General features: G+C 45.0%; 1 protein-coding gene across 1 annotated transcript; it reads right to left on the bottom strand.

Annotated features, from left to right (window-relative positions):
* Positions 1 to 2,728: 2,728 nt before the first annotated feature.
* slc4a2a (solute carrier family 4 member 2a) lies at positions 2,729 to 22,271 on the bottom strand. The gene is given in 20 exon segments (XM_076077511.1): positions 2,729 to 2,898; positions 3,285 to 3,458; positions 4,187 to 4,356; positions 4,442 to 4,695; positions 6,038 to 6,204; positions 6,296 to 6,385; positions 6,905 to 7,114; positions 7,231 to 7,425; positions 8,454 to 8,602; positions 8,752 to 8,955; positions 10,574 to 10,790; positions 10,881 to 11,065; positions 14,252 to 14,348; positions 15,426 to 15,573; positions 16,577 to 16,712; positions 17,210 to 17,390; positions 18,461 to 18,603; positions 20,592 to 20,966; positions 21,265 to 21,421; positions 22,227 to 22,271. Coding segments are annotated over 20 exon segments (3,378 nt in total). The 3' UTR covers positions 2,729 to 2,817.
* Positions 22,272 to 25,805: the final 3,534 nt, after the last annotated feature.

Below are 25,805 nucleotides of genomic sequence, written 5' to 3' on the forward strand. Positions count from 1 at the left end.
CGTCTCGTTACAGGATCAATCGTGACAATATTAAAATACATATTGTGGTGTTTTTAAATGAACATATAAGCACGAGAGAACAAACTGCTCTTAACTCAACTCTTTATTAGCATAACTTCCTCATGCAGGTTACTACCACGGTACAGACTACAGGTTCCATGCTTCACCTACAGTCCCCTGGGTCCTAAGTCCCTCCAAGTACAGCTTCTTATCACCCTCTATGTACCAACGTACATTTATAACAAATACCACACATATTACGGTAATCAGCGTTGCATATGTGTCTGACCAAAATACCACAAAAAGAAATGATTCATTTAAATTATTTTTTAAAGTGTTTTGTTTGTAATATGTATAATAAGCATCATTTAGTTATCACTACTGAGAATTTAACAAACATAGAAACATGACGTAGATAGGTTTGCAGTTTTCAAGAAGTATATTTAAATGTCATCTCTTACACACATGAAGATAAAGTTATGAACACCGGCTGAATATCTATGATCAGAATCATTATAACAGTGGTATAACTGCTGCTGTGTAAAGGGAATACTGCTGCTAACAAGAACCTGATGTGTTTAAAGTGTTTAAACCAAATGTTATTATTGAACTTTGCGCATAACAATGAGATTAATCGTGATTAAAAATGTTAATCGTTGCCCAGCACTAGTATATATATGTGTATATACATAAATATATATATATATATATATATATATATATATATATATATATATATATATATATATATATATATACGTATATATATGTATACATATATATATACGTATACATATATATATACGTATATATATATACGTATATATATATATATATGTATATATATATATGTATATATATATACACACCAGAAGCTGATCTGAACACAGTTTGTCAAACTCAGGTCCTCGATCTTTTCAAACCAACATGAAAAATATTTCCATCTGATGGATCAACGTTCTCAAAGGTTAAAGAATTCACAGTAACAGTAAGATTTCAATGAGCTCAGGTGAGACACATGATACACCTGATGATGTCACACAGGTGGGAAACGTATTCTTCTCACCTGTGAAGGAAACACAGTTACAGAGTTGAAGTTGGTACCTGCCTGTTGGAGCCTGTTGGAGCCTGTTGGAGCGTCCTGACGAAGCCTCTACCTGAAGCCTACCTGTCGTCTACCTGTTCAGGTGTCTGCAGTCCGACTGTGGACCGTAGAGGATGTCTGACAGCCTCCATCAAACATTCAGCAGCCGCCCAGCTCAGGTGACCACGAGCCACCACGCCTGCTCATGTTTCACCGAGACGCTCCGACGGACGCATTGTGACAGGGAGGGGAGTTCTCCATGACAACCAGGTGAGTCAGACAGGTAGACAGGTAGACAGACAGATACTGTACTGTCATTAGTACGAAGAACAGTATCAGCAGTATTAATAGTAATTATATTCATACTACAGTTAACCCTGCTGTTATAGTAATAACTATATATTAAATAATATTAATTAATATTTATGGGAGTAAATTGTTGATCAATAAAGAAGTAAATCAGATAAATGTTGTTTATTCAGCAGCTAAACGAGGTGGTGGAGACCAAACACAAACGTCCTCATGTTGATATTTAACTGATGGAGAAAGAAGACACTGTTTGCTAAAATGTTAGCATCAGCTATTTTATTAGCATCGGCTACTTTAGTTAGCATCGGCTACTTTATTAGCTCACAACATGTCATATGTTTTGTTTAAAGCTTCTTGTTCAAGTCAATAAACGAATAATGCAGCTTTGACCAGATTATAAATGTAGAGGACCAACAATAGAACCCTGAGGAACCCCGTCAGTGATTATATTAAATGTAGAGGACCAACAATAGAACCCTGAGGAACCTCGTCAGTGATTATTATAAATGTAGAGGACCAACAATAGAACCCTGAGGAACCCCGTCAGTGATTATATTAAATGTAGAGGACCAACAATAGAACCCTGAGGAACCCCGTCAGTGATTATTGGCACTGATCATGAACAGGATGATGATGTTGCTCTGTGACTGCTGGATGTGGAAGCCGAATGTTATTAGATATCAATATATCAGGTCGGTCGATTTAACTTCCTGCGCCACCTAGTGGTCATAAGATATGTGACACGCTGTGACATCCAACCAAACTCACTTCCACCAACAGACAGAGAGACAGACAGACAAAATGAGAGACAGAGAGACAGAGAGACAGAGAGTCAGAATGAGAGACAGAGAGACAGAGACAGACAGATAGATAGAGAGAGACAGAGAGAATGAAAGACAGAGAGAGAGAGAGAGAGACAGACAGACAGACAGACAGACAGACAGACAGACAGACAGATAGATAGATACTTTATTTATTCCAGGGGGAAATTTGTATGTTACAGCAGCAGAGTTATACTTCAGCAAACAAAGTAACAGAAACAGAGACAGAAAGACAGAGAGACGGACAATTCAAAAGTCAACCTGAGGATGTTGCAGTGCATGATGGGAGGAGCTGAATGACCACACCATGAAAAACGGACACAAAATAAATATGAAAACATGTCAGTCGTGAGGATAAAATGTTCATTTAATGATAAACAGAGAAACATCAGGAACCCAAAGAACCAACACAGAAGAGACACCTTTAGTTAGATCTGTAAAACATAAAGAGAGTCACCAGAACACAACCCCCCCCCCCCCCCCCCAACACCACCACCACCACCACCAGAGACAATACAAAGGGTTTAGAAGCATGCTACAGGATACAGGTCACATATGCTAATGAGGGAGGCGGATCGACCAATCAGGAGGCTGCTGACCGGGTCACACAGGCATCTGCAACTGTGAGTACTCGTCCTGCCCCTCCTTCTCCTCCAGATGAGGCTCTGCATCATCGGCGTCCAGCTGCAAGACCAAAGCCGTGTTAGCATTGAGCCGTGTTAGCATTGAGCTGTATCAGCAGTGACCCGTGTTAGCATGGAGCCCTGTTAGCATTGAGCTGTGTCAGCAGTGACTCGTGTTAGCATGGACCCGTGTTTTCATTGACCCGTGTTAGCATTGAGCCGTGTTAGCATTGTGCCCTGTTAGCATTGAGCCCTGTTAGCATTGTGCCCTGTTAGCATTGAGCCCTGTTAGCATTGATCCGTGTTAGCAGTGACCGCTGTTAGCATTGAGCCGTGTTAGCATTGACCCGTGTTAGCATTGATCTGTGTTAGCATTGAGCCTTGTTAGCATTGAGCAGTGTTAGCATTGAGCCGTGTTAGCAGTGCTAATGACCAGGTGTGACTCACACTCTGCAGCTCTCTGCGGGTGAAGAGGCGGGGCAGCAGCAGCATCCTCACCGGGATGGTCAGCAGCAGCATGAAGGGGAACGCCAGTGCCGCCGCCGTCGCCATGACGACCCACAGGAGAGAGAGACAGGTCAGCTCGACGACAGTGAACAGGTGCATCCTCAACGTCCGCACCTGTGAGAGAGCAGAGAGACAGCCGACGGTCAATCCGTGTATTTACATGTGATGTGCCTTTTTATAGAAACTTGTTTGCACAACTGACTTGGACTTGATGTTCCGGTCAAGACCAACAAGTCCCAAGTTAAGTCTCAAGCCAAGTCCAAGTCAAGTCTCATGTCCAAGTCAAGTCCAAGTCAAGTCCAACAAGTTCCAAGTCAAGTCTACATCAGGACCAACAAGATCCAAGTCAAGTCTCAAGTCAAGTCTACGTCAAGACCAACAAGTCCAAGTCAAGACCAACAAGTTCCAAGTCAAGTCCAACAAGTTCCAAGTCAAGTCTCGAGCCAAGTCTCAAGTCAAGTCCAAGTCAAGACCAACGAGTCTACGTCAAGACCAACAAGTCCAAAATCAAGACAAGCAAGTTAAGTCCAAGTCAGTCAATACAAACAAGTCCAAAGTCAAGTTCAAAGTCAAGACCAACACATAAAGTGAAGTTTGAGTCCAACATGTCCCAGTCAAGAGAGGTAAGTCCAAGTTCAAGTTTCATGTCAAGGTAAGTCCCAGGGTTGAGACCAAAAGCAACAAGTCCCAAAACAAGTTTAAGTCAAAGCCAACCAATCAAATGGTAAACAAGTCGTTAATTGTCTGCCTGCTGGTCTGCATTGCCAAACACTCCTGTCCCTGTGACTCAAGTCTGACTTTGGTGCAGAACCTCCGTCCTCAGTCAGGGGGGCGGGGCTAACCTTGCGGACGTAGTTGTGGTCGGGGTGGTACTTTGAGGGCATCAGCAGCAGGATGAGTCGCTCGGTGAGCTGGATCCCATTCAGCGACATCACACCCATGTAGAGGAAGATCCCAAACAGAACCGCCAGAGGGATCTGACGCAGAACCTCCCCGATCACGATGGACAGACCTGAGGAAGGGGGCGGAATCCAGATCAGAAGAAATAGTAAAGGTAGTGAAAGTAGCAGTAGCGGTAGTAGAAGTACACTTCTTACCCACTAAAACAGCGACCAGGAAGCCCGTCACCCGCTGCTCCTTGACCTCCTGGATTCGGGGCTTGTCTCCGGGGGCGACAGCTTTGCTCATGACGGTTAGGGCGTTGGTGTGGGTGACGGAGCGCACCGTGGCCGCCGATAACCACGGCAAGCCGAAGAGCGCAGAGACTCCGCCCACCGCCACGATGATGAGGAGATCCAGGTGGAAACCAGTTCCCTTCACCAGCATCCGCTCCTTCTTACTCACAATCAGCCTTGATGGATGGGACATAGGAGAAATGTTTTTAATAAACAAAAAGTTCGGAAATTCGTGTTTGGTAGATTATTTCTCTGTTGTAACAATGCTTCTTGGCAATAAATGTTATACCGTTGGAAAGCCTGTTTATTTACCTTTCAAACGGTGTCACATTTGTAAGGAACATGCATTTGTGGGATGAGCAGCACAGCTGAGTATGTGGGTTGCGCCCATGAAAAATTTTCCAAATCTTCTCTGCCAATGCCAGCTTATTTGCCATCGCCTCTTGTTTGGTGTTGCTTGGTGGATTGGATGATTGAAGTCTATCAGTAACAAGGAAGAAACAAGACATATTGGCAATTTTACAATTTATTCATTTAACAAACAGGAGCCTCAGTAGCGTGTGGAAGAACCATACACAGCCACAACAGCCTGGCTCCTCCTCCTCATGCTGGTCACCAGCCTGGCTCCTCCTCCTCATGCTGGTCACCAGCCTGCTCACACACTGCTGTGGGATGGCATTCCACTCCTCAAGCAGGATTTGTCGCAAGTCAGCCAAAGTGGTTGTGTTGGTCACTCTAGCACGAACAGCACACCCAAGCTGATCCCACAAGTGTTCACTTGGGTTGAGGTCAGGACTGCTGGCAGGCCATTCCATCCTCTCTACTCCCAAATTCTGGAGGTAGTCTCTGATAAACCGCTCTGTGGGGGTGTTGTCATCTTGGAGGATGGAGTTTGGTCCCAGACTGTGGAGATTTGGGATTGCCACTGGTTGCAGAATCTCATCTTGATATCTCTCTGCATTGAGATTGCCTCCAATGAAGACAAGACTTGTTTTTCCTGTGATGGAGATGCCGCCCCACACCATCACACTACCTCCACCAAAAGGTGTTCCTCTATCGGTGCAGCAATCAGCATAGCGTTCTCCCCGTCTTCTCCACACTTTGACCCTACGATCCAACTTCCTTAGACAGAATCTGGACTCATCGCTGAACATAACATTCCTCCACATGTTCAGGTTCCAGTGCAGGTGTTGCCGACACCAGCGCAAACGGGCCTGACGGTCAATAGCAACAGCAGAATAAGCTGTTTGGCATTGGCAGAGAAGATTTGGCAAATTTTTCATGGGCGCAACCCACATACTCAGCTGTGCTGCTCATCCCAGCAATGCATGTTCCTTACAAATGGGGCACCATTTGAAAGGTAAATAAACAGGCTTTCCAACAGTATAAAATGTATTGCCAAGAAGCATTGTTACAACAGAGAAATAATCTACCAAACTTTAATTTCTGAACTTTTTGTTCGATGTTTAGTTAAATATAAAAAAAGTAAACACAAAAGGCAAGAAGAAAAGGTTGTACGCTGTGATCTGGGACTCCATGAAGATGAGGATGAAGACCAGGATGGCCGGCAGGATGCTGGCAGCCATCATCCAAACAGGAAACTGCCCGTCCGACCCCAGAGGAGAGATCAACCAACCGCGCTTCTCCGGACTGGACACTGAGAATCCACTGGGCACGTTCAGTTTCTGTCAGCCAATATGAAGAGAGGGCAGGAGTTTAAATGTCCATCCCAAGTGGGTTGTGTGTCCACACAGGACTCACTTGATCGGGTCTCACCTGGGTGTAGGTGTCCTCCACGCTGTAGTCCACCAGCACCATGATGAGGATAGCAATGGGGACACCAAAGTCTCCAATGATCCGACGGAGCTGAAACACACAGAACACCAGATTATTGATCAGTGGTGTGATTGGAAACTGAAGACTTCAGTGAGGAAAACACCTCCAAAGGTAAGAAACAACATGTCTACTCCAGGTCCATTGAAAACTAGGACCCAGTGATCCAGAGTCCCCGGATCTAAGATTCTGTTGTGTGCTCTTGTGTGGTAAATGTACCTGTACCTTTATCTGTACATACCTGTGTACCTGTATACGTATGTACCTGTACCTTTATCTGTACATACCTGTGTACCTGTATACGTATGTACCTGTACCTTTATCTGTACATACCTGTGTACCTGTATACATATGCACCTGTACCTTTATCTGTACATACCTGTGTACCTGTATACATATGTACCTGTATCTTTATCTGTACATACCTGTGTACCTGTATACATATGCACCTGTACCTTTATCTGTACATACCTGTGTACCTGTATATGTATGTACCTGTACCTTTATCTAGGTTGTGTACTCATATCTGTACCTGTACTTGTATTTACTGACCCTGCCGGGGAAGAAGGAGCTGTTCTTGAACTTGCGCAGGTAGAAGGCGATAAAATACGTTCCCACCATGAGAACAAATGACAGCAGAGCTGTGTTGGGTTCTCCAACAACCTTCTCAGAATTCCCGGCAGCGGCGGTGTAGTTGCACAGAGACGGAGATACTGTGTTGTTTCCATGGAAACAGTTTTGGAGAGGATGCTCCTGAAATATCTAGAAAAGACAAAAACAAAGGAGAAAAACCTCAATGTGGCATCTGCAAATTATCTAAATGATCTTACAACTATTTCATCAGGCTGGTTGTGGACCTGTGGGACCTCTGACCTCACCTTGACCAGTTTGGTGAAGGTCTCGTAGATGAAGATGAGGGAGATGAGGAAGGAGAAGATCTCTTGAGTGAACCGGGAGACGAAGCGAACCAGGATGCTTCCCTCAAAGGCCACGGTGAGGAGGACGATGAGCACCAGCCAGAAACCGATCCAGACCCGACCTGTCAGATACTCGATCCCATTGTCTTTACAAAACTACATGTGCACACACCAGGTAGGTTTCAAGGAGCAGAACAGGTGAGCTAACAAGATATGTTGCTCCAGGCAGCATTCTGGACCATTTTGTGGGTGATCCAGGGTGAAGGGGGAACCCTTAATATGCTGCTCAAGAGTCAGTGCCTTTCGATAGGGACATCTACTTTCATCAGAAAGCTACAACCCCTCTTTTGGTAGTTGAAGCAGATATTTTTGTCAGGAGACACCTTTAAAACTACTTCAAACTACTACAAGACAAAAACTAATTCTCAAAACAAGGGATATAGTGATCAAACATTTAGCTTTTTACGGACCAATTCTGATACCCCAAATCAGGGAACCAATTTGATATGAGGGTTTGTCTTTTTCCCAAACTGAGTATCTTTGTGAATCTCACTGCTAACTAAGTAACATGGCTCTATAACCTGAGTCTGACATACTGTAGGTCTGACTGTGTCATTTAGGGTGGACATTCCCATCTAACACCAGAGTCCATCTTTCAACAGAGACAGTCATCATCTCCACTTCACCATCCAACCAAAGGTGCATTCTTAGGTCACCTGATATCAAGGAAGGCCAGAAGATGTGGTTGAAAACCTAGTATTTTTACATCAAGATGCTATTTTCAAGGTGAAGGGTGAACCTAATCAAATACTTATATTCTAAATAATCTAAATATGTATTATCTGTTTAAGGCCAAGTATATGCAAGGCAAACAAAAGAGGACCCAGGACAGAACCCTGGTGCACACCACAAGGTGTTTCACAGGAGTTTCAGATGAGGTGGTAGAGTTACCGTAGTTATGGAGATAAATGAGTTAAATTAAATGATAGCAGGGAACACAGAATGTGGTTCTCTAATAGCCAATCTCCCACTGAAAGGGTTTTTAGAAGCCTTCTTTGACATTCGTCACTCAGGATAGATGACCCCAGAGACGCAAGAACTCTGTTTCTAGAGATACACGTTGCTGTTACGTTTGTCAACAGGTAATATTTTGTTACAGGTGGGTTTCTGTCAGGTGAGCTTACCGTGTAGAAGGCCTCTTCAAACACCAGCAGCGGTCCAGAGAAGCCGATCACCAGCAGAGGCTGAGCGCCCAGCACACTGAACACAATGCCATGCATAGCCGTGGCAACGATCAGCTCCGACACACCAATCAGACCCTCTGTTTTCTCCCCTGAGGCACAAGAAAAGAGAACAAAGCTCTAAAAACCTTCAACGGTCTTTGAGAGGCACCCTTTGCGCCAATCAACCTGCAGAGATTTGAGAACCAAATCTCAACAGGAAGTTTGGTATCCGTCAGTGTTTCTTGAAGTCCAGACTCACCCAGAAGTCCTCCGAAGGTGATGGCTGGCGCCAGTGCGGCAAAGTAGATGAAGATGACGGCTGCCATGCACTGAGGGTTCAGGGCATCTCGGATGTCGCTGAGGTACTGAGGGTAGCGCCGAGTCACATCTTTGATCAGGCCTCCGAAAAGACGGCCTGATCTCCTCAAGGGCTCGTCGCCAGGTTTTAAGGGAACAAGAGAGTCTGGTAGATAAGAAGTGAGACTCTGTAACTGTCTGGTCATTGAGCTGCTACATCACAAAATGACATAAGGATTGTTCATGATATCTCTAGACTTCATCTCAAACTGGAAAGGCTCTCTCAGAGTGCAGACCTCCGCCAAGGCCGTCTCCATAGTTCTTCCCAGGCCCATGCTACATCCATCCACCAAGTTTCGTGAAAAACTGGCCAGTAATTTTTCAGTAATCCTGCTGGCAAACAAACCAAACCGGAAACACAACCTCCTTGGCGGAGGTTTAAAATATGAGAGAAACATTCACTGCTCTGCTGATGACACGCTGATTAACCTTGCAAACATCTCGGACTTCCACCGAGATTCAGCAAGATTACCACTTCAAACAGTTTGAGCCCTTAATCTACTTTTATCTTGAATTAAAGCACTCAGTATTTTGTTCTGAAGTCTGTTAGATATTCTTTAGAGAATGGCATCAAGTAGGGCTGGGCGGTATACCGGTTTTAATTTCCCATACGATATGAATTTTTCATATACCATCATACCGGTGCACAGCCGAAACAACTTCTGTCGCTCTTCAACAGGCAGCAAAATATATTGTTCACCGCTGGTAGCGTTACGGTCGGAGCTAGTTCTCTTACCTGTATTGAGAGGGAACCCTAGTCATGGTCATAACTTTATAACAACAATTAACAACCCACAACTAATGCTCTTTAACAGAGCAAAACACCACGACACAACAGTTTGTGACACATAAACAATTTGTAACACTAATAATTGTACATTTATAAAATTGCCCCGCCGAACTGCATGCTGGGTAAAGCTCGCTAACAACAGTCTGCTAACAGCTGGGAGAGGCTCTGTCGCTCCAGTAACATTACATTAAAGAACAGAAGAGCGATGCAGGATGAACACAGACTGAACAACAAAAGGTATTTAGGTCAGACACATTGCAACGCTGATTACCGTAATATGTGTGGTATTTGTTATAAATGTACGTTGGTACATGGAGGGTGATAAGAAGCTGTACATGCAGGGACTTAGGACCCAGGGGAATGTAGGTGAAGGAAACAGGAAGTGACGGAATGGAAGACACCACACAAACAGCTGTTCACCGCTCGCTGCCCGGCCGTTTCTTTTCGGCGTTAATTAATTAATGCTTTAACGTGAAAAAAAAATACTGTGATATATCGTGAAACCACCAGAATCTTACAAAATACCGTGATATGCATTTTTGGTCATACCGCTCAGCCCTAGCATCAAGGCTCAAACCTGCTTGTGAAAAAACTGACTAAAGTTTTAAGACTTAAGCTTCTGCCAGAAGAAGTTGAAATTCTGTTATTAAGGCTGATTCAGCAACCTGGAGGGACTCAGAGAAACCAACATTTGAAACAACTTAATGTTAAACTTCCAACTTGTCAAGATGCAAACAATCATTTTGGGACAAATTTAAGATGTTGAAATGCCCACATTTTCTTTTTGGTGGCCAGAAGATGCTGTTCATGTAATCATGATTTGGTACTTTCGCCGTAAGTCATCTCCTGACTCTCTCCTCTCATCTCTTATCTAATAAAGGCTAAAATACCCTAAACACACTTAATAACAACATTAACAGAAGAGATAACCGACCTTCGTCCGGCTGATCGACGGTCTGTTTCTCCTGCAGTTTGCTGCTCTGCTCCTCCCTCTTTCGGAGCATTTCTCGTTGGAATCGGGCGACCGAGCGGAGCAGCTCATCGTCGCCGACGTCGGAGGGAGGGAGGACAACGCTGCAGTCCAAGAACCGGTTGATGGCCGTCAGCAGGTCTTGGCGGTCGTCGGCCTGGTACGCCGCCTCATGGAAGAGCTAAAGGGAAGCGGACAGAGTAGCAGAATTAATTTGACCACATTAGTTCAAGACAGTAGACACGACATGGCGCCATCTGGAGGGACGCACCTTGTCTGACATGAGCGTGGATATGGAGCGTCCAATCTGGTGGTAGTCAATGTTGGCGGTAGGCGGGCCCAGCAGGAGGAAGAGGAACCTCACAGGAACAGGAACCTCCAGGACGGACTCCAGCAGGACCGCTTCCTGCAGCCGTACGAACGCCATGGACGGCTGCTCCAGGAAGCCCACGCTGCCTGCAGACACATCAGAGGGACGCAATAAACTCACTGACTCTCACGCTCTACAGATAGTAAGTAAGTAAGTAAGTAAAATTGATTTATAAAGCGCTTTTTACAGACATAAGTCACAAAGTGCTTAACAGGGCAGAATTACAAACATAAATTAAAGCTGCGAGCAGCGATGAACGGGCCCTCGCATCCTCCAGCGTGTCGGGGGTGCCGGCGGGACTCTGGCCTGTGCGGCCGAGAACGTCCGCGACCGTCGGACGGCGCGTCCGCAAGCGAGACGTTTTTAATCCGGCGTGAACCGCTTGATGCCGGAAATGATGCTTTGCAAATAGTCCAATGCTTCCTGTATCCGCTGCCTGGCGCTACAGAACAAGTGCAAACATGCATCATGTAGCTCTGTGTCAAATGTAAACCACATTGTGTAAAAGTAATGTAAATCGGAGGTGTTTATCACAAAATCCAGATTTCCTTTCGCCAGCAGCTGGCGCTGTGAGTATTAGGGGAAATTAGCTTGTAGACATCCTCAGGCCATGAGTTTTATCAAGCATGAGAAGTTTGGGACCGTTTGGAACAAGTCCAGCTGAGTTACATCAGCTTTTTTCATGGGGAATCACGTAAAGTAGCCACCCGCTACGGCTAAGCCATTACGTCAAAGGTAAAGCTTTTGATAACTTTTAATCACAATGGTCTTGAGATTGTATTGACCAAATTTGAAGAGGATCAGACAAAGTCCCTAGGAGGAGTTCGTTAAAGTATAGCGACTAGAAATAGGCCAAATTCTATGGAAAAATTACACAAAAATGAAATTTGTCGACTTCTGGTAGGGTTTAGAGCATAGTCCCAAGAGACTTATTTTTAAGTCTCCATAGTTTCATACATGTAGCTGAAACGTAGCGCTAGGGCTGCTCTTTTGAAATATTGTAGGGGGCGCTATAGAGGCAATTTAAAACGGCCAAGCCAAAAAGCCATATACACTATGTCTTCCTATGACCTATGACACATGTACAAAGTTCCATGAGTTTTTGAGCATCCCAACCCACTAAACCATCAGCTTCCTTTTTCATGGCGAACGATGAGTCGAACAGCATTCAACGAAAACTCACAATATTCATGATGATGCATCATCAATGTTTTAAGGCTATCCTTACCAAATTTGAGACTCATCAAGTCACCTGGCTAGGAGGTACAAATAAAAGTATAAAATATGACATTTCCTTTAGCCAGTAGGCGGCGCTATGAGTTATTGAATTTTTTTCAATTGAAGTATGTTTAGGCTTGAAGTAGCATCATGCATAAGAAGTTTTGTGCGGATTGGATAATGTACCTTGGAGTTATAACAACTTATAACAACTTATTTTTTCATAAACAATGAGGCAAAATGGCCGCCACGCCACGTCAAGGTTCTTCAATGAAAACTCTCGATTTTGATAACTTTTAATCACAAAGGTCTTAAGAGCATCCTGACCAAAGGAGAAGTTGATCGCTTAAAATCTGTTGGAGGAGTTTGTTAAAGTAGGAAGGCTGAAATCTGCAAAAAGTGACAAAAAGCACAACTTCGCGGGTTTACTGTAGCGCCCCCTAGTGGTTGAATGCAAAACAAATCTCAGGTTATGTTACAGGATGCAATGTGCACATATGCTGAAACTTTGGTAATTTTAGGACAAACGATTGAGAAGTTATGTGTAATGATATTAAGCCACGCCCCTAAGAAGTTTATTGGTCCATATCTTATAAACGAAAAGAGATATCAAAAAGCGTTTAATACATTTTGATGACGTAGATCCAGTAATGATCCACAGCAAATTTGGTAGTAATCGGACGAAGCATGTAGGAGGAGTATGCAAAAATGTGTTTTACACTTAATTCAATATGGCGGAAAATCTAAGTAGGCGGAGCTTAGGGGTCTGAGAGGCTTTTTTGTAGATCTAGCGGAGTCGGACATGTGTGTCGAATTTCAAGTAAATTGGACATACTGGCCGAGGCGTCGCCAGTCCGATTTGTAGGGGGCGCTAGAGAGCCATTTTTTTACACACAAATATGCAAATTTTGGCAGCAGAGTTTCTACACCAGACCTGACAGGTGTCCAAAATTGGTGCGTTTTCATGCATGGCAAGTACCCCTACAAGCTCCATCCCCACAAAAATATAAATCATAAGAATAACCCCCACAGTTTCAATAGGGCCTTCGCCGGCCTGACGTTGTCGGTTGCTCAGGCCCTAAAAACACAATGTGACCATAAGGCCAATAATTTACATACACACAAAATACCAAATTAAAACATGGTTTAAAAGCAGGTCTAGGACATGGGTTTTACCCAAACGCCAGTCCAAAGAGGTGAGATTTGAGCTGATTTCTGAATGCATTCACAGAATCTGCAAAGTGTAGAGGTGCAGGCAGAGCATTCCACAGTCTTGGTGCTACTGCCTCAAAAGCTCGGTCACCACGGGTCTTAAATCGTGTGCGTGGGACAGACAGAAGACCTAGAGCGTTTGACCTGAGAGTGCGGGCGGGTGAATAAGGGTGAAGTAGATCAGCTACATACTGTATGTAGGAGTCTGACCGTGTAGTGCTCTGTAAATGAGAGTGAGAATTTTAAAGTGTATCCTAAATGCTACAGGGAGCCAGTGGAGAGATCTGAGTACGGGGGTGATGTGAGACCGTCGATTTGTCCTGGTGAGTAATCTGGCGGCAGCGTTTTGGATTACCTGCAAACGGTTAAGAGCATATACACTGAGTGATGAGAAAAGTGTGTTACAGTAGTCGATGCGTGAAGAGATAAATGTGTGTATGATCATCTCTAGTTCAGGTGTTGATACTACAGATCTGAGTTTACTGATATTTCTTAGGTGGAAGAAACAGGATCTGGACAGCTGCTTAACATGGGGGTCAAACGACATGGATCGATCAAAGAAAATCCCTAGATTGCGCAGGTTGCAATGGGCAGCAGAGGAGAGTGGACCAATACTCTGCTTGATCATACGGACAAACTCATCCGGTGCAATAACTAGAACCTCCGTCTTACTGTCGTTAAGTTGGAAGTAGTTTTCTGCCGTCCAGTCTCTGATAGCATTGACACAGTCCAGGAGCCTAGTTAATGTGAAAGCCTCGCTGGGTTGAATAGGACACAGGATTGAAGGTGATGATGTCGTATGCGATGATGTCGTATGTGATGATGTCGTATGTGATGCGTACCCACGAGGACGACGGTGGCCTCAGCTCTCTCTGGGATCTTCTCCATCAGCTTCACTTCATGTTTGGATCTGGAGAGGCTGATGGGCAGGGCTTCCTTCTGAACACACATACACACTCATAAATATATATACTGTATATATATAGAATACATATATAGACCTATTTTCTGTTAGTAAACACAATGACCTATTTTTGTGGCTGGAGCTTAGATCGAGGCAGAATAATTCTCTGAACACGTAAGTTAATGCTGTCTAACATGTTTTGTTGGGTTGTTTTTTTCTAGTTAGCTGGCTAGCTTGTCCATCACTAGATCTGGCTTGTTACCTAGCTAGCTTGTCCATCACTAGAGTTGTCGAGTTAGCTGGCTAGCTTGTCCATCGCTAGAGCTGGCTAGTTAGCTAGCTAGCTTGTCCATCACTAGAGTTGTCGAGTTAGCTGGCTAGCTTGTCCATCACTAGAGCTGGCTAGTTAGCTAGCTAGCTTGTCCATCACTAGAGTTGTCTAGTTAGCTGGCTAGCTTGTCCATCGCTAGAGCTGGCTAGTTAGCTAGCTAGCTTGTCCATCACTAGATCTGGCTTGTTACCTAGCTAGCTTGTCCATCACTAGAGCTGTCTAGTTAGCTAGCTAGCTTTTCCATCGCTAGAGCTGGCTAGTTAGCTAGCTAGCTTGTCCATCACTAGAGTTGTCTAGTTAGCTGGCTAGCTTGTCCATCGCTAGAGCTGGCTAGTTAGCTAGCTAGCTCGTCCATCACTAGAGCTGTCTAGTTAGCTACTTTAGCTAGACTTTGGGGCTCCCGCCTGCTCTCCTCCAGGCAAAGGCGTCTCCTAGCGGTGAGGATTGAGGCAGAGGAACCTTAGACTCAGCAACCTGCTGTTGGGCTCATTTTCTGTAAACAGTGGAACGTTAGCATGAAAGCATGGTTGAAGTAGCATGGAAGCTAGCGAACTAGCCGGCTGCTAAATTAGTAAAATGTAACACCTCAATGCTTCAGCCACACTCACACACATACAGTGTACAGTGGACTTAGTGCTATTTCATTCAGGCTGTCTCTTGGTCACATGACCCCCAAAACAGGAAACAGCTGTTATCACTTCTGCTTTGATTGGTTCATTTGACCTCCACTGAAGCTTTAGATTATTATCAAACTTTGAGCCTGTAACCGGTCTCTTCTTACTTTGGACTTCTCTCTGTCAGCCTCTCTGTGATTCGTCAGATTGATGGAGGGCTCTGATTGGCAGTTGTGTCTGTCCGTCAATGTGGCCATGTTGGCTGCAGAGATGTACTTGCTAAACAAGCTGTGATCTTTCTCATCACTGGGGTGACTGGTGAAGAAAAATAGAGAAATACATTTATGAAAGATATGGTCCTGTTGATGGATGAGTCAGTGGATGATGAATCATCAGATGGATCAATGAATCATTAGGTGGATGCATGAATCATTAAGTGGATGCATGAATCAGGTGGATCAATGAGTCAGTGGATGGATGGATCATTAGATGGATCAATGAATCATTAGGTGGATGCATGAATCAATAAGTGGATCAATGAATCATTAGGTGGATCAATGAGTCAGTGGATGGATGAATCATTAGATGGATGAATCATTAGCTAATCAATGAATCATTAGGTGGATGCATGAATCATTAGGTGGATCAATGAGTGATTAGGTGGATGAATCATTAGATGGATGAATCATTAGATGGATCAATTAGTCATTAGATGAATGAATTATTAGATGGATCAATGAGTCATTAGGTGGATGAATCATTAGATGGATGAATCATTCGGTGTATGAATTATTAGATGGATGAATCATTAGATGGATCAATGAGTCATTAGATGGATGTATCATTAGATGGATGAGTCATTAGGTTGATGGATGAATCATTAGATGGATCAATGAGTCATTAGGTGGATGAATCATTAGATGGATCAATGAGTCATTAGATGAATGAATCAATAGATGGATGAATCATTAGATGGATCAATGAGTCATTAGGTGGATGAATCATTAGATGGATGAATCATTAGATGGATGAATCATTAGATAGATGAGTCACTAGGTTGATGGATGAATCATTAGATGGATGAATCATTTGATGGATGAATCATTAGGTGGATGAGTCACTAGGTTGATGGATGAATCATTAGATGGATGAATCATTAGATGGATGAATTATTAGATGGATGAATAATTAGGTGGATCAATTATGAGATGGATGAATCATTAGATGGATGAATCATTAGATGGATGAATAATTAGGTGGATCAATTATGAGATGGATGAATCATTAGATGGATGAATCATTAAGTGCATCCATGAACCTGTGTTTGAGCAGCAGAGCTCGGAGGACGTTGGCTCGGTCTTCAGCTTTGATCTGATCTGAGATCACCATCTGCTCCACCACCTGCTGAGCGATGCCCGGAAGAGTCTTCTGTTTCAGATCCAGAAGCACTGCCCCTGAAAACACAACGCCGTGACATCACACACTGACATCACACACTAACATCACATCACCCCGTCATCAGTATACTGGTATTATTTCACTTTATTTCCATTTAAGAAGCTTGAGCTCCTCGTGCTGAAGTCTTTTTCGCTCCTACCGGGTCTACAGGACTCTATCAATCCCCTTAAATTACATAATCTCCTCCAGTCAGATGAAAAATGGATTAATATATATCGGAAAAAACAGTCATGACAACCCTCCCTTAATTTATCCCATTTTTTTCGCTAGAGCTGGCTACCTATAACTGTTAAACATCTAAATTTGCACCCAGAATAGAAAAACTATGGTCTTTTTTTCAGGGGTTTAATTATTTAAATTAAAGAAAGAAATAAGGCATCTCTGGCTATACACTGATTTATAAAAATGAATCAATATGGTTTAAAGGGACGTTTAAACTGTGGTGCTGTGCCGTGTTTTCTCCACCGGGGGGCAGCAGAGAGCCTCCTCTCACCGTGGGAGATGGTTTTTCGTAGCTCCAGCAGCGAGCGGAAGGACAGCGAGGCAACGTGAGGTCTCCCCCAGCGCTCCGTCTCCTCCTCCACCTCCTCCTCAAACTTGATCCATCGAGCCGTCTCTCTCCACTGAAGCTCCTGGTTCCTGTCAATCACCAGCTCGTTCAGCTCCACGAACACCTGGACACACGGGAAAAACTTGTCTATGTCACTTAGGAGGACATTAAATCCTCAGACCTCTAAACCTATAGAGACCAGAGAGTCCTCTAAACCTATAGAGACCAGAGAGTCCTCTAAACCTATAGAGACCAGAGAGTCCTTTAAACCTATAGAGACCAGAGAGTCCTCTAAACATATAGAGACCAGAGAGTCCTCAAAACCTATAGAGACCAGAGTCCTCACACCTTTAGAGACCAGTTGTGTGGAGACGAACACAATATAAATGTAAATCCATAAAGACGCCCCACAACAGAAACAGCTGATCAGACGTGTGTTAAATGTTTCCTGTCAGAATGTCTTGAGGTCACCATGTTTCCATAAATCCATTTAGTTCCATAAAGACAAAAAAAACACCCAAATCAAGGCGACAACTTTTTTCTCCCAATTGTGTAGTGAAATACTTCATAATGAGCATACAATTATTCAAATCAGGACCCAGTTTACGAGATAAATACCAGATTCAGACACATCTTAAAGTCAAATCAGGTTTAGTGATGAATGTGTTTTACAATAAATACAATAAAAACACTCAAACCAAAAACCTGACAGACCTCCACTCATAATGATTTAAACTGAACAATGGAAACTCAAACAGAAACCAAAATAAATCAGACTAAACCACTCGTTAAGACTAAACCAAAGAAAAACCAGCTGGTACCTTTCTGTGTCGACTCTTTAGGTCCAAGACCACCATCCTGAGACAGACTGAGAGAGAGAAAGAGAGAGAGAGAGACGGACCTCTGAGTTTACCCCACTCTACCTGTGTGACTCTACCTGTCTGACTCTACCTGTGTGACTCTACCTGTCTGACTCTACCTGTGTGACTCTACCTGTCTGACTCTACCTGTCTTGAGTCTAGTGTATCACCCATTCACCACCAGGATTAACCTCCCATCTCCTGTCAGCCTCATTTCAGTTTGTGTAGTTTCTTTCATCAGAATCACGTCTTCAGTTTTACTCAGAACTCTTGAATCAGTTCAACACAAACATTGAGAGGTGAGACTGGTTTGAATGTAGTTAAAGAGTGAGACCTCGTGAGGGGTTCGGTCTGGCAGCAGGTGTTGGAGGTGAGACTGTGTTCTGATCGGGTCTTTGGTGACGTGAACGATCGGCCCTCTGGAGCTCCGCTTCACCAGGTGACGCCTCACTGCCAGAACGTCGTCCAATCGGTGACCTGAGTGTCAGCGGGGGCATGAGGTTAAATCCTGACCCACACACACATGTTTACATGACTTGTGAGGACATTACATTGACTTACATTAATTTCCTGAAGACTTACTATAACCCTGACCTCGAACTTTAAACCAGGTCTTCACCCTAAGATGTGATAATTTACGTTATGGGGACATTTTGTCCCCATAGAGAAGATGAGGCCCCGCAATGTGACACATACATACACACATCCCTGTACTTCTGTCTTCGTGAGGACCATTACCTTAACGTAGACCTTCACAACTAAATACTTGACCCTGAACCTTAAAACCAAGTCTGAACCCTCAAACCGGCCTTTGAAGAAGTGAAGACCCTCCAAAATTTCCTCACACACACACGCTGTGGTCTCATGGGAACTTTCTGCAGTTTAACAGAGTTTCAGGCTCGATTGAACTTCAATGAAGAATCTGTAAGAAGAGGCGCGAACTCTGATTTATCCAATAAGCTAAAAACACACACACACACACACACACACACACACACACACACACTCACAGTAATCTGCAGGTGAGTTTCAAGTTTCTGTAAAAATGAGATTTTCTCTCAAACACGACGTTTTTTCACATACTTTCTTGTTTGTTTTCCTGGAACTAATCGGCGAATTCCAGCAGTGAGAGTCAGCTGACCGGCGCCCTCTACCTGTCTCCCTCTACCTGTCTCCCTCTACCTGCCTCCCTCTACCTGTCTCACTCTACCTGTCTCACTCTTTCATATGTTCTGAATCAGAACTTTTACTTGTAACAGATTATTTTATCACAGCGGTTGAATTTAAGTCCATTTACTGAGGTTTAGTTGAACAAACTCATTTTTTTGAGTTGGGACTACGTTGAACCTCGTAGTAACTTTTAGAAGACGTCTTCCTGTCTTCTACTTTCTGTGTCAGTAAAGTTTTTCTTCACTATTTGTTATTGTTTAAAAGCAGCTCTGTGTTTATTAAGTTTAACTTTAAGAGTTAAAAGTACTCACTGAGATCCTCCTTCTGTCACACAACACACACGAGAGGAGAAATACGGGATTCATGTTGATCCGGGAGACCGACAGAGTCCTTTAAACCAGGACCAGGACCAGAACCACACTCACACAGAAACAATAGATAGAGGCCGTGGGCTCAGCGTGTAGGAGGACCGCGTTGTGTTCAGGTCACATGATAAAGACCAAGAAGTGACAGAAAGCTCTTTCATGTTGGGAAACCTTCAGTGTGTCTTCAAGTCAGAGTGCCCCAGTGCATGCTGGGAGAGAGTCTGCAAACTGTACTTACAATGACGACGCGAACCTGCTGATCTTAGTTTAGCACGTTAGCATGCTTACATTAGCTAATTATCAGTCAACAATCTGATCATTAATACACACATTAACACGTTGACCTGAAGGTGGGGCCAGAAGAAACTAGAGGATTCAGGAAGTTGTTACAGGTCTCTGGTTTATTATTATTATCATTATAATTAGTATTATTATTATAATAATTACATTATATATTATATTATAATTATAAAGGGGAGACTGTGGCTAAGTGGAGAGTAGGGCCGTCCTTAATCAGAGGGTCGGCGGTTCAATCCCCGGCTCCAGCTCCGCTAGTCGCATGTCGATGTGTCCTTGAGCAAGACACTTAACCACAAAACTGCTCCCGTAGCTGTGCCTACGGTGTGTTAATGTGATAGAATCTGATTGTAAGTCGCTTTGGATAAAAGCGTCTGCTAAATGACTGTAATGTAATAATTATAATATTATAATTATATATTAATATATTATAATATAAATATAATAATTATATTATTATTATTATTACATTATTAGAAGAATGAAATGTTGGGACTGTGATATGTTATAATTATAAGTTTTGTCTTGAAGCTGTTTAGAATGTGAAGTCAACTTTTATATAAAAAGTAAATATATATATATAATATATATATATATTTTATATATAATATATATATATATATATTCACTGACTCTTGATGCCGTCCAGGTCGACACTCATCAGCGTTTCTTCCTCGTCACCGTCGTCTCTCGTCATGATGCCACCGGGTGAGAGACTCTTGGTCGGAGCGTCACTGAGAAGGGGAGGAGTTACACGTCAGGTGGATTCAAAAGAGGAAGTCCCATATTTACCTTTCAGGCGTGTGTGTGTGACTCACCTTGGCCCCTCCTCTCCACTCTGACTGTAGGACTCCTCCTCTTCCTCCTGGTCTTCTTCTATGGTGGCTGCGGCGTTAGGGGCGGAGCCTCTTCTCCCCTCCCTCCTCCCCTCATTGGTCCTCTTCCTCCTGCTGTCAGCGGGCAGTTTAGAGAGAGTCTGATGGACGTGGAGGGAGAAGTGACGGTGATCTGCAGCAGGAGGATTTCATTAGGACCGAGGACCCTGAAGGTCCCTCAAGACCCCCTGAGACCACCTCAGAGACCCCCTAAAACCACCTCATGGACCCTCTGAAACCACCTCACAGACCCCCTAAAACCACCTCATGGACCCCCTAAAACCACCTCACAGACCCCCTAAAACCACCTCATCGACCCCCTGAAACCACCTCACAGACCCCCTGAAACCACCTCACAGACCCCCTAAAACCACCTCATAGACCCACCACTAGAACCCAGAACCTTCACAGGCTACGTGCTGGTTCCCTACCCTCAAAGTCCTGCTCATCGTAGACTCTACTTTTCTCCGGTGGGCTGCGAGCTGCAGGACCCAGAATCTGCTGAAAACCCTGAACATCAAAGACCTTGTTCAGGTCCTCCTCTTCTTCATCGATGTGGCCCCGTGGAGGAGGAACAGGAGCCGGAGACTGGAGAAGAGAGGAGGAGATACAGTCCCTGAATGCCCCGTGCTCATTTTAGTCCCTGAACGCCCCCGTGCTCATTTTTGTCCTTGAACGTCCCATGCTCATTGAAGTCCTTGAACGCCCCCGTGCTCATTTTAGTCCCTGAATGCCCTGTGCACATTTTAGTCCCTGAATGCCCCGTGCTCATTTACGTCCTTGAACGCCCCATGCTCATTTAGTCCCTGAATGCCCCGTGCATATTTTAGTCCTTGAATGCCCCGTGCTCATTTTAGTCCCTGAACGCCCCGTGCTCATTTTAGTCCTTGAACGCCCCGTGCTCATTTTAGTCCCTTAACGCCCCATGCTCATTTTAGTCCCTGAACGCCCCGTGCTAATTTAGTCCCTGAATGCCCCGTGCTCATTTAGTCCCTGAATGCCCCGTGCATATTTTAGTCCTTGAATGCCCCGTGCTCATTTTAGTCCCTGAACGCCCCGTGCTCATTTTAGTCCCTTAACGCCCCATGCTCATTTTAGTCCCTGAACGCCCCGTGCTCATTTTAGTCCCTGAACGCCCCGTGCTCATTTTAGTCCCTGAACACCCGGTGCTCATTTTAGTCCCTGAACGCCCCGGTGCTCATTTTAGTCCCTGAACACCCCGTGCTCATTTTAGTCCCTTAACGCCCCGTGCTCATTTTAGTCCCTTAACGCCCCATGCTCATTTTAGTCCCTTAACGCCCCGTACTCATTTTAGTCCCTTATCGCCCCATGCTCATTTTAGTCTTCATACGTTAGAGATTAATTTGATCGTCTGTTGAGACTCGCTGCTGACACTCACGTCGGCATCAGGACCCAGAGAGTTTTGATGGTGGCTCATGGCTCCTTCAGAGGTCAGAGTGTGTCTGATGGTCAGAACAACCTGGAGGAGGAAACACTGGTTATCAAGGTTCATGGTCACTGGAGGGTGGACTGTGTGTGTGTGTGTGTGTGTGTCTGTGTGTGTGTGTAACAGAGCTAACATGAGGGGGAACCAGAGGGTTGGTGCTAGGTTTCCATGGTCTGGATGGCATCATCAGCTGTAAAGTCCTGATGAGAGGGAGACACGCTCACGTACACACACGCTCACATGCACGCTCACGTGCACTAACAACGTGCACTAACAATGTGCACTAACAATGTGCACTAACATGCACAAAAAAAATCGTCCAAGAAACACAAAAAAATCAATAAAACGTGTGTTTATAAAAAAATTTGAGGAGACGGTTCTGGGCTGCACGGTGGTGTAGTGGCTAGCACTGTCACATCACAGCAAGAGGGACCCGGGTTCGATCCCCGATCCCGGGTGGTCCTTCTGTGTGGAGTTTGCACGTTCTCCACGTGGCAGCGTGGGTTCCCTCCGGATTCTCTGGCTTCCTCCCACAGTCCAAAGAATTAGGTAAAGCTTAGGTTATTTGGAGACTCGAAATTGCCCGTAGGTGTGAATGTTTGTCTGTCTCTATATGTGCCCTGGGATAAACTGGAGACCTGTCCAGGGTGAACCCGCCTTCGCCCAATGTCAGCTGGGATCGGCTCCAGCGACCCTGAATAGGATAAGGGGTTTGGATAATGGAATGGAATCACTCCTCTAGATCAGTGGTTCTCAAATGTGGGTATGTGTACGTGAGATTTTTTTAAAATATATTTATAATTAGCATCAATTCAAAAATCCTTGAAAAATTGTTATTTAATAAATATTCAATAAAATATAAGTGTAAGTTCATAAACTGAATTAAACTGAATATCCTAAACAATGCAATCTTCAGTGTTGACAATAAATCAGACACTGATGATCTTGTTTTCAACCAAAGATGCTTTGTGCTGGTTACATCACTGAAGAAAGGTTGAGAACCACTGCTCTAGATCTTTATGTAGGAGAGACGTATTGATCAGCTGTAACACTGTGAGCTGGTGAGTCAGCACTTTAGAGACACTAAAGTTAAGGAGTGACATCATGACATGAATCACAACAAATATGTTTTTAAATGAAGGTAAAGAGAAACAAAGTAACTTTTTAGAGCTTCTTTATTATCACATAAATCAAATAACAATAACTAATCATTGATTAGTTATTGTTATTTAGTGTAAATCTGTAAAGTAACAAAAGTAGTAAAAAGTACATGTACCTCTGAGATGTAAATATACTGAAGTACTTTCCATCAGTGGTGATATTTGAAACGACCAATCAGAGAGCTGATTGGAGGAGACAGGAAGTTGAATATCTTCCTATTGGCTCCTGACACATGTGTGATGTTTACATTACAGCGTATTCATTTTTGCAATAACTGGACAAATATTCTACTGTAGGGGACGACCGAATTCACGGGGCCCCTTTAAGGAAAGGGGCGTAACCCTGGTGACAGGGGGGGGGGTTAAAGGGTGGCAGGAAGTGAATGTGTTTGATGTGTGTATGGATGGAAATAAACGGCCACAAGGTGCAGCCAAAGGGAATACTCGCCTCCTTGTTTGTTTCCACGCTCCTACATTGGTGACTCTGACACTCCTGGACGTTTCCAGAAGAAAAGATGACGATGCACGCAGTTTCGCTGAAACTGCCGGAGTTTTGGGAGACGTAAGCGGCGGTGTAGTTTGCTCAAACTGAGGCACAGTTCGCCCTCAGAGACATTACAGCGGACGCGACAAAATATTATTATGTCGTGGTGATTCTCGGCAGTTCGACAGCAGGGAGAGTGGTAACCATCTTTGAAAATCCTCCAGAGAGGGACAAGTACGATACCTTGAAAGACCGGCTGTTGAACACTTTCGGGCTTTCGGACTCTGAATGGCCTCGGCGACAGCAAGCCGTCGGAGCTAATGGACAAAATGTTAGCTCTGCTAGGAAAACACGAGCCGGAGTTTCTGTTTACGGAACTTTTTCTGCAGCAGCTCCCGCTGCAGGTGCGGGCCGCTTTGGCCAATACCACGATTACCGATTGTCGGGAGTTGGCCGAGGAGGCCGATAAGTTCTTTCTGACTGGCCAACAAAGCTACACGGCCACGTTGAGGCCGGCACAAGCCACGGCGTGGCCGGGGGAGACAACGGTCGTCGCCGCAGCGGCAGCAGCGAGCCAACGGCAGGGATCTACCGGTCTGTGCTATTACCACGCAAGGTTTGGGCCGCGGGCTACAAGGTGCCGTTCACCATGCAGTTTTGGCAGGATGGGAAATGCCAGGGCCGGTGCTCAGTGACTGCCATGAGCGTCGGTTGGGAAGGCAGGCTGCTGTTCATCCGGGACGACGTTTCCGGGCGGCGCTTTCTCTGTGACACGGGGGAGCAGAGGAGCGTTGTGCCTGCATCGCGGGTGGACATGCTGACAAACGGGCAGGGCCCCCCTCTGGAAGCCGCGAACGGTACCCCCATACGCACTTTTGGGACACAGTGCCTGGAGCTGTGTTTTATGGGGCAGCGTTTCAGCTGGGACTTTGTTACTGCCAAAATTGCCATCCCCCTGCTTGCCACGGATTTCCTATGCACTTATGGACTATTGGTGGACGTCAAGGGCCGCTGTCTGATAAATGCTGTGACCTTTTGTTCTTACCCATGTACACTAAGTGGAGCGGGCTCTACCAGGTTGACTAGCATGCTTGCAGCGGCTGATGAGTTTCTGCGTCTACTGGCTGAGTTCCCAGACCTCTCGCAGCCCACCTTCTCCTCCTCCACGGTCAAGCATGGGGTGGAGCATCACATCTCTACCACCGGCCCACCGGTACATGCCCGGGCCCGGCGCCTAGATCCGGCAAAGCTCACCATCGCCAAGACAGAGTTTGAGTGCCTGGGCATCATTCGCCGCTCCGACAGTCCGTGGGCTTCACCCCTGCACATGGCCCCGAAGCCTGGGGGCGGGTGGCGCCCGTGTGGAGATTATTGCCGGCTCAACGAGGCAACAATCCCGGACCGCTATCCGGTTCCACATATTCAAGACTTTTCTACCCACTTGTCGGATAGCGTGGTGTTTTCGAAAGTGGACCTGGTACGAGGTTACCATCAAGTGACCGTTCACCCGCTGGACATTCCCAAGGCGGCGCTGATCACTCCATTTGGCCTGTTTGAGTTCTTGAGGATGCCGTTTGGGCTAAAAAATGTAGCGCAGACGTTCCAGCATCTAATGGACACGGTGCTGAGGGACCTGCCTTTCCTGTTCGTCTACCTGGATGACATCCTGGTGGCCAGTTCGTCAAGAGCGGAGCATATGTCTCACCTCCGGACTCTGTTTGAGCGACTCAGCCAGCACGGGTTGATCATCAACCCGGCTAAGTGCCAGTTTGGGTTGACCACCATTGACTTTCTAGGACACCGCATCACAAAGGACGAGGCGGTTCCCCTTCCGTCAAAGGTGGAGGCAGTGACTAACTTTACATGCCCACTCACGGTGAG

The sequence above is a fragment of the Anarhichas minor genome, unplaced genomic scaffold, assembly GCF_050575085.1.
Source record: "Anarhichas minor isolate MPS153535 unplaced genomic scaffold, ASM5057508v1 ptg000059l, whole genome shotgun sequence".
NCBI classification, from domain to species: Eukaryota; Metazoa; Chordata; class Actinopteri; order Perciformes; family Anarhichadidae; genus Anarhichas; species Anarhichas minor.